Source organism: Arachis hypogaea, chromosome 15, assembly GCF_003086295.3.
Source record: "Arachis hypogaea cultivar Tifrunner chromosome 15, arahy.Tifrunner.gnm2.J5K5, whole genome shotgun sequence".
NCBI lineage: Eukaryota > Viridiplantae > Streptophyta > Magnoliopsida > Fabales > Fabaceae > Arachis > Arachis hypogaea.
The window spans coordinates 43,536,230-43,545,940 of record NC_092050.1 but is presented as its reverse complement, the minus strand read 5'-3'; the positions used below and the strand labels follow the sequence as shown (position 1 = coordinate 43,545,940).

At 33.7% G+C, this 9,711-nt stretch overlaps 1 protein-coding gene across 1 annotated transcript; it reads right to left on the bottom strand.

The window, feature by feature from the left end:
- Positions 1-303: 303 nt before the first annotated feature.
- LOC112750226 (protein GAMETE CELL DEFECTIVE 1, mitochondrial) lies at positions 304-4,260 on the bottom strand. The gene is made up of 3 exons (XM_025798841.3): positions 3,451-4,260; positions 912-1,098; positions 304-719 (listed from the first exon to the last, which is right to left on the bottom strand). Exons 1-3 carry the CDS (start codon positions 4,050-4,052, stop codon positions 519-521), a joined length of 990 nt encoding a protein of 329 aa, XP_025654626.1. The 5' UTR covers positions 4,053-4,260; the 3' UTR covers positions 304-518.
- Positions 4,261-9,711: the final 5,451 nt, after the last annotated feature.

The following is a 9,711-nucleotide window of genomic DNA, read 5'->3' as shown; positions in this document are numbered from 1 at the left end:
TATTGTTTTTACTAGTATCAATGATTCTCACAAAGCATATCTACAACTACTTGAAAACCCTTTCTTTTGTCAATTCCCATCTCAAAAAACAGCAGTAATATGCCATTTCTCATGAATATCACTCCATAAAATCCCATTTGGTACTTTATAAATATCTTATTCAATTCAAATACCTTAATCTGCAAACCATTTTCTAAAACAAACTATCTTTTTCCTTGCAAGTTTATTAACTTATTATATTAAACATTTATCTATTGACGGATAATAGGATAACTTTACCAACACAAGGATAGGACGCAAACATTGCCAGACAAACATGCAATAGATTGGATGCATTACCAATAATCCGCAGAGTAGGACAACTTAAACCGAAAATGCATAACTTCATGAAGGGTTTTGAGCATTTAACCATGTACTCATGAAGCATATCTGTTGTATTGGTAAGTTGCTATAACTGTCCTCTTATCTGCCAATATTAAATGATAATACCTATAGACAGTGAAAGAGAATACATGATACTACCTTCTCTCAAGGGGAATGTAACTCTTGTCAACAAGGGTCTTCTTGAACGGTTGAGTAGAGGGATCAGCTAGACTGGGAACCCTAGAGACACTACCCTTCCCTTTCTTAGCATTTGGTCCCACCACCTCTATCATATATTTCCACCCATCAATTGGTCTCCTCCGACTAAATATATGAGTCTTGATAAAACTAGCGATCTGCATTCCAGATTCACAAGATTGTGAATAATAAGTGCTGCAAATAAGGACTGAGGAAGAAATTTGAAGATATAACTGACTGACATTATAGAAAACCAGAATGTATCCATGAACTTTATTGTTTGTGAAAATGGTGTTAGTGCCTTGTTTCGGCACTCGAAATGCATAATTTGAATATATTTATAGACACACCTGAAACTTGCTATAAGCAATTCGACGCTCAAATTCCTGGAGAAGTATATCCTCTTCTCTCTGGGACATCTCCCATATGTTTCCATCTTGAGATTTAGATATTGTTTCCCACCCATCAGGCATGTTTTTGAACTCAGAAGTTGGAACTTCTGTGTTGTTCAGATCATTGTTGCCAGAGTCGAAGATGCTATAAGTGTTTAGAGCATTAAGTGCAACACACAGAAATAGTACAGCACTATTGTATATGTATTTGAAATTATTGAAGTTGCTATAGCATACATGAATTAGGAAAGGAAGAGGAAGCAGATTTGTTTTGTTTTGGGGGCCGGGGGGATCGTGAACTTAAAAGAGAAGGTGCATGTTAGGATATATAAAACTAATCGGAGGATTGATTCTTACAACACCATTTAGCTAAATAAAAAATGGAATTTCATCACATAGAAAAGCACTACACTGAGCTATACTTTGTCCAAACTTCAAGCCTAATTATCTATTATAACATGGGGTTGTCACAGAATAATTAGAAATGAATCACAGGCATTAGCAAAAAGATTAAGTTATCGGGAGAGCTGGTCATTAACAGTAGAAAATGGAATAAACTAGGATTAATTGATAAAATGAGATATTATCAAACACTCCTGAATCCTTGCTAAGAATTTTCAAAAATTATACATGGTGCCATGTTTATATTTAACATGAGAAACTATCGTTTTATAATTTATTAATTTTATTTAGATAGACAACCATGTTGAATGGCAACTTGTCAAAGCAACATATGCATTAACATTCCCATTGACGAGACCACATTCAACACAAATTTGACATGCCCTACTCTATCAAAGTAGCTATAATGCCTCATAAGATGGTGTGCAGTCACCAATAACATAAAGACATTAAGGCCTCAGTGCCTCACAAAGCCGACTTTAGTTCAATTCTTGAGATTTCACATTGATGAATTATTATAAAAATGTAAGAGCAATACTATATGACTAACAAATTTATCATATTTTACCAACACTTGGCCAATAAAAGTATTTTTACACTAAATTCAAAATCCTAAACCCTAAATCTTAATAGTATAAAAATAAAGTGTTACCTAATATTGATAAAAAGTGTTGGCCTCTCACATTTCTCAAAATGTAAATTATAGTAAGTACCTCATTGATCTCAAAGCCATACCTGATCCTAAACTAAGACAACTCTTCCCTGCAACATAAAATTTATGTTTATCTCATAAAACCAGGAAGCCTAAACTTCACTAACATGGTCCAATCCCATCTAAAATTCTCCTCACTCATCAGTACGAGGCAACTTCAACTAGGGTTGGCAATTCATACCCTACCCGCGGGTACCCAACCCGGTCCAACTCGTTCGGGTAGGGTAGGCTACCCGACCCACTGCGGGTAGGGTAGGGTAGGGTACGGTCCTGGTATTCCTGCAGGTAGGGTAGGGTACGGGTTTAGAGTATACCCTACCCTACCCGCACCTCATATATAACACATATTTTTTAAAAATTAGGTATATAGTGTGAAATAAGTGAAAGTTAAATACACAACCTCCCTTATTTAATGACTTACACTAAGTGAACAACCACTAAACTAGTTAGTTAATTTAGTAATTTAGAGCATTAATTTTTTATTTTTTTATGTTATTAATATGTATAAAATTCGAAATTATTGAATTTTATATTTACTTTGAAAAAATTTGATATTTCTGCGGGTAGGGTTAGGATTGAGAGATTCTCAACCCGCGGGTAGAATAGGGTAGAGTTTTAATAAAATTTTCAACCCACGATAGGATTAGAGTAGGGACCCTACCCTACCCTACCCATTGCCAGCCCTAACTTCAACTGACCAACTCTGAATACTTACTCATAATCCAATTAAGGGACCATCCACACCATGCATTAACGTTACAAAACCTTCATTATTTGAAGAATAAAGTAACAATTAGATCTTTGAAGATGTTGAACTTGGACTAATTAGTCCTTGAAAAAAAAAAGTACCAATTAGATTCTGCAAAATAGCAAACAGTGAACATATATATCCTTCTGTCAATAAATAGTGTAAAACAAAATGAAATTGTCCATATATTTCATTATTTATAGTGGTGCATGTCTTGTTACTGACACGTGAACATGAAGATGACGTAGTTTTGGACAGTGAAATATTTATTATCTTTTCAATTTCATATACCCTTTATCTCTCTATTTATCGCTATCAAAACAAGTGAAGTTTAACTCTAAAAATTGTTATCTATATAAATAGGCACGTCAAAGTAATTAACCGTTCATATAAAGATCACCGGTAAGTTGATAAATTGATAGAAGATCATCACATGTCTGCGGTTTGCTTTTCTGGAGGGCCAAAGTGATATATTTTTTTTTTTTTAGAAACTAATTAGTCAGGAAGGCAAAATCTTTGAGACCTAATTGTCCCTTTATTCTTATTTGAAAATAATAAAATAAAAGTAAAAATAGAAATGCAATTCCAATTTTCAACACCGAAATTACAAGAGAGAGAGAGAGAGAGAGGCATACTCCGAGCAGCTGTCAAGCAATCTCTGAATGTCATCGCCGCCGCCGCTGCCGATGTGATCCCCCAACTTAGCCTCCTCGAGCTTCTCAATCTCCTTAACCCACAGCCCAGCGTGCACCCTTTGCTTCCTCAACCGGTAATCCTTCTTCATATTCTCCACGCTATAAACGGCACCATTTTGCACCTTCTCTTTCTCCTTCGATCCCTTCTTTCTCCTAACCTCCCAATTCTCGTTCATCTCCTCCACGAACGCCTTCGTCTCCGCGTCAGCATGAGTTTCGATCTCCGCCACCGCAACCCCGTCGGAAACGGCGGTGGAGGAAGACTCCGGCAAGGACGTGGAGGGGGAACCAAAGTTAACGTCGGTCTCCCATGGCGCGCGAGACTTGGGCGTGAGATCCTCCGGAAGCCACGCTGACTCCCACGCCTCGTTCCATTCATCTTCGCCGTTGCCGGAATCGCGCCCCGACGACCAGAACCTGGTCGCGGGAACCTCGTCGGAAAGTTTGAGATAGGGTTTGGCGGCAACCGTGAACGACGCTGCGTTTAATTGCTTCGGTTTCGACAAGTAGATAGAGGTTGCGAATCTTCGAAACGCTTGCATTTTTTGTTTTTCATGATTTTTTGTTTGTAGAAATTAGGAAGCTAAGTAGCGAAGTAGGCAATAGCTAAGCGCTACTCGGACCGCGAAGTAGACATTGGATTCGGAGTGGAAGAGCGTAGAACATAGCGTAATATGGGTTATTCGTCGTTAGCCTCTATATCGTTCGCCCCATTAATGAAACAGTAGGCCCAATTATAAACGGGTTCCCAAAAACTCGAAACGGCCAGTTTTTTTTTTCTTTTCAAGTTTGCGAGAGCCGGCCAATGAATCCGTAGAATAATTGGTTCAATAATTTAATAGTCTAATTCGAATGGAATTATGATGGAATCAATTTAATTAAATATAAAATAAATATATTAACATTTAAATATAAAATTAAAATATTTAAATATAATAATTTTTAAATTAATAAAATTTAAAATTTTATAATTTTATATAATAATTTATTTATAATTTGTTATTAAAAATTTACAAACATATATAAATATTTAAGTTTATAACAAAAAAATCAAAATATATATAATTGACAAATACAGCATGTTTCACTAACAAAAACAAAACAATAACAAATTTTCAACTAAAAAAACACCTCTCATGACAAATCATAATCATAACCACACATAAGGTACCACCACAATCTGTTAACAACAATCAAGAACAATCGATACGCTTGTTAACAACAATCAAGAGTCAAGAAAATTAATCAAGCAAAAACAATAATTAGCTCACAAAAATAAAACTGAAGAAGCAATGGAGGGCTGAAGATTTATTAGCGGTGACATGGAGAGAGAGTAACAAACTATTTAAAAAGTTTAATTATTTTTACTACAAAAATATTCAAAATAAAAATAAATATTTTATATATGTTTAAAGCTGAACAAACTATTTATTAACAAAATTAACATAATTTAAAATTAATTTAAAATATTTAAAGATTCTATTTTTTTAAAGACTTCTATGTAAAATATATATTATTATTACTAGACGTAGCAAATATCTTCTCATAATTAATAAACAAAATTTTTAGTCACTTATATTCTTAATTCTTGAAAATATTATATATAGTTAATCATATATAAAAATTAATTTGTTTAAGTGCAACTAAATTTTAGAATAAAAATTTTTGAGATATTTTTTATTGTCATGACAAAAGATATTAAGATAAAGTATTGTTTTAGTTCTTAATATTTAAATTAAGTCCAAATTTTGATCTTAATATTTAAAATATCCTATTTTTATCCCAAATATTTTATTTCATTCTATTTTAATTATTTGATCAATTTTTTTTTTCAAAAAGATCATTTCTTCTATTATATTTTTTTTAAATAGCAGCAAATTGAAAATCATAATTATAGTTGCCATAATGGTGGTTGTAGTAATTTAAGAATAAAAGTGACGGAATAATAATAATAATAATAATAATAATAATAATAATAATAATAATAATAATAATAATAATAATAGAGAAAAAAGGATATTTGTAAAAGGCTAAAATAGGATGAAATAAAACGTTTAGGATAACAATAGGACTTTTCAAGCGTTAGGGACGAAAATTAGGATTTAGCTCAAACATTAACAATTAAAAGAGTACTTTACCAAAAATATTATTATAAAAAATTGTCATTGATAAAATTTAATTGAGACAGTTTTATTTATTGATGCCATATTTATTCGTAAAATTAAAGTAATATGACCAATATTATCACATATCAAAACTTTATATCATTTTTAAGCTTCCTAATTTGCAGCTTTATATTATTACAATGACTATTAGATTGGTCAATATTTCTTAATGATATCCTTGGAAAACCAACCTTATCTATTAGTTTGTGTTGAAGTAAATCAGAACAACTTATTTATTCGAATATTCAAACCAATGAAAAATAAGAGTCAATATAGTTCTGTTTTTGAAAAAATATTTTGAAGATATGTAACCCCTTCAATTCCATCATCGTATTTAACATAAATTATTTAAACAACCTTCTTAATCTCATATTTATCGACAATTCTCCTTTTTTCTTCTATAAGTGAAAAATAAAAAATTGCTGCAAAGTGGCTATTTACTTTTTCTATTTTTAGTAGATTCAATATTGAAAAATTGACGTTGTGATATCCACACAAAATCCATCATCCTCACACAAAAACAATAATGACTATTATAAGGCTAAATACGAGAGATAGAGAATATCAATGCATTATTGAAGTTTTTTCGATTGACTCACTATAACAATGTCCTTGTTGTCTCTTCTTAATTAGTTGACATTGCCAACAATCAATCTTAGTTACTTTAGACGCATCTATTAAGTTATATATTTGATATGTGAGCATCTTTTCTATATTTTTTTATTATTTTTTATGTAAATTTATTGAGTTTTATTGAGATTTTAGTGCTTGAAGCCTATTCAGATGCTACTTTGAGGCGCATTGTGGTTTTATTTATTTCAGAAAAAATCTGGGCAAGTTTGGCAAAATTTGAGCAAAAGAAAAAGGAAAAAATTTGAGGCTGCCAAGCTGGCGCTAAACGCCACGACCTGGCGTTTAGCGCGGAAGACCTTGTAAAGCGTGCCCAAAATCTCACACTATCGGCGCTAAATGTCGAACCTGGCGTTTAGCTCCAGAAAGAGAGCAAGACCAGAAACCTCTCTGCCTTAGCGGCTGGCGTTTAGCGCCAGTAGCGCGAATATGATTTTTCAAAGAAGGCTTCGTTGGCTTAGATGTTTTATTAATAATTAATTTATTTTATTTTCTTTTGGTTATTATTATTTCAAAACACAATCTTTTAGATTTAGAATTTATTATTCTATTTTATTTTCAAATCAAATTAGGTTAGATATAAAAGGAAGAAGATTTAGCCTTTCGGGATCCTTCTCTTTCTACTACCTTATTCTGCACTCTACACACTTTTGACCCCTAGTTTTTCTCTAAACCATGAGCAACTAAACCTCGTCCGTTAAGGTTAGGAGCTCTGTTTATTCTATGGATTAATACTATTGTCACTCTATTTTAATTATTGTATTGATTTAAATTCAAGGATTACTTTCGTTCTTCATCTTATGAGTTTGAGTGTATTGGAAGATAACTCTTGTTCTACATGAATTCTTGTTGATTCTTGTAAAAGTTAACTCACCTGAATAACAGCTTGAAAGTAAATTCCTCCCAAATCACTAACTACCTAGACTTAACGGGATACGTGATATATAATCCTCTTATATTTTGGTAACTAGGGTTTTAGTGGCTAATAAACTAGATTTGATCTTAACCCTTTAATCTAATTAAGTGACCAAGAAATTGGCAGTTGATTAGGTTAGAGGACACTAGATCCCTAAGAAATTAGGGTTTAGTCAATTAAAGTTTGTCATGAATTGAATCTTGCATGATTAAAGTATTTGGTAAGAACCATTAATCCGGAAAAATAAATATCTCATAAACCTTAACTGTTTTCTCACATACCTTTCACCCCAAAATTACTGCTTGCTTTCTTGAATTCTCTGAATTTCTGGTTAATGTAATTTAAACCCAAAATACTATTTTCTGCTTATCTGACTAAGTGAATCACTCAATTATTATTGTTTGGTCCATCAATCCTCGTGGGATCGACCCTCACTCACCTGATGTATTTCTTGGTACGACCCAATGTACTTGCTGGTTAGTTTGTGGTTTTGAAAATTCGCGACCAAGTTTTTGGCACCATTGCCGGGGATTGACTGTGATTAACAACTACTCGTTGTTTGATTGTTTAGATTAAACATTTTTGCTTTAATTTTGTTTAATTTTTTTACTTGAATTTTCAAAAATTAGCTTTAAAGTATTTAAAAATTTATTTTCCTTAATTTCTGAAATTAAGTTTGGTGTCCCCCTAGTTTCTTTAATTTATTTTCTCCATTTATTTTTTCCTTTAAAATTTTCGAACTCATTAGCTTATTTTTCTTTAATTAAGTTTCGAATTTGTTGGCTTATTTCTTTCATTTATTTTTGAAAATTTTGTATTTTTTATTTGATTTATTTTTTTTCTTTTACTCAAGTTACCTCACTGAAAATTCTCTTCACTCTGACGTAGAGATTTCCATTTTTTGTTTTTTGTTTTTTGTTCGTTTATGAGTAAGAACAGGAACAAAGAACCTCTTCTTGACTTTGATCCTGAGATTGAGAGAACCTTGAGAAGGTGTTTACAGCAGGCAAGAGCTTACAAAACCACTGAGAATCTCAATGATAATTTTGAGAAGGAAGTTGAAAGAGCTACTATGGCAAACAACAACAATAATGTTGTTAATCCTCATGTTCTCAATGCTCCTAATGTGCCTGAGCAACCAAGAAGGAAACAGAGCTCATACACTGCTTCTAGCCCCAATTTCTATGGCAATAACATTATTGTACCTCCTGTGGCTGCTAATAACTTTGAGTTGAAGCTTCAGCTCATCTCTCTAGTGCAACAGAATTGTCAGTTTCATGGACTCCTGCAGGAAGACCCAAACTTATTTATCTCTAATTTCCTGTAGATTTCTGACACTGTGAAAATCAATGGAGTTCATCCAGATGTCTATAGGTTATGTTTCTTTCTGTTTGCTGTACGGGACAGAGCCAAGTAGTGACTTGATATACAGCCCAGGGAGAGCTTGGATACATAGGACAAGTTGGTTAATAGATTTTTAACCAAGTTTTTTCTACCTCAGAAGTTGACTAAGTTGAGGAAGGATATTTATACCTTCAGGCAGAGAGAGAGTGAGTCTCTTTATGAAGCCCGGGAGAGGTACAAAATAATTCTCAAGAAGTGTACTCCTGATATGTTCTCAGACTGGATTCAGTTACAGGTTATGGGGTGTGGTGGAGGAGAAAGTTAAATTTGAATTTGGGTTGTTGGGAGGAGAGATTGATGAGATAGATGAGAGTAGATTAGGTGAAGTGAGAGGTGGGTTAAGAGAATCAAGGGAAGTGATGGGTGATGAGAAGGATGAATGTGGATAGAAAAGTGGGTGAAAGAGGAGAGAGAATGGATAAAATTTGAATTGGTAAAAAGTGGTTGAGGTTGGGGTTTAACCATGGTTAGAAAGCCTTCCTTCCATGCTCGCTACCCCCCTCTAGGCGTTAAACGCTGGTCTGGCATTTAATGCCAACACGGGGTAAAAAAAAAATTTTGAAGCATCCCTGGCGTTTAGAGCTCCTCTAAGGAGGGGGATCATAGGGGCTCAGATCTTCACCCCTCATGGTGAACTTCTTTCATGTACTCTCATGAATCAGCTCAATATTTTTTAAAGACAGGATTCTGTTCATAGTATGTGGTATGACTGGACTCTGAGTGAAGACTACTCTCATGCCAGGTGAAAAGTCTTCAGTAGAAATCTTCTTATTTCTCCAACCCTTGGGTACTTTCTTCTTGGGGCCTCCTCCATCTTTGGTGGGTGGTGAATGCTCAACACCAAATTTAGATTTGATGTCAGAGAGGATGGTATGGCTTTCCACCAAGTGAGAAGGCTTAAAGACTGAGCTCTGCATGTTAGTACCTTTTTTGTCAAAGAGTGGAGGAGGTTTAAAGATCTTGAATAGCATATGGTCCTCATGCATCCTCAGGACTAATTCTCCTCTCTCCACATCAATCAAGGCTCTCCCAGTTGCTAGGAATGGCATTCCTAGGATGATGGAGTTGTCCTTCTCCTTTTCTTTT

What these genes read in the sequence shown, in the direction of transcription:
- LOC112750226 (XM_025798841.3), bottom strand. Translation starts at nt 4,052, where the DNA reads ATGCAAGCGTTTCGAAGATTCGCAACCTCTATCTACTTGTCGAAACCG. An exon ending in TTGCTTGACAGCTGCTCGGA is followed by an intron (nt 1,099 to 3,450) that starts GTATGCCTCTCT and finishes AAACACTTATAG; the next exon opens with CATCTTCGACTCTGGCAACA. An exon ending in TTGCTTATAGCAAGTTTCAG is followed by an intron (nt 720 to 911) that starts GTGTGTCTATAA and finishes TCTGGAATGCAG; the next exon opens with ATCGCTAGTTTTATCAAGAC.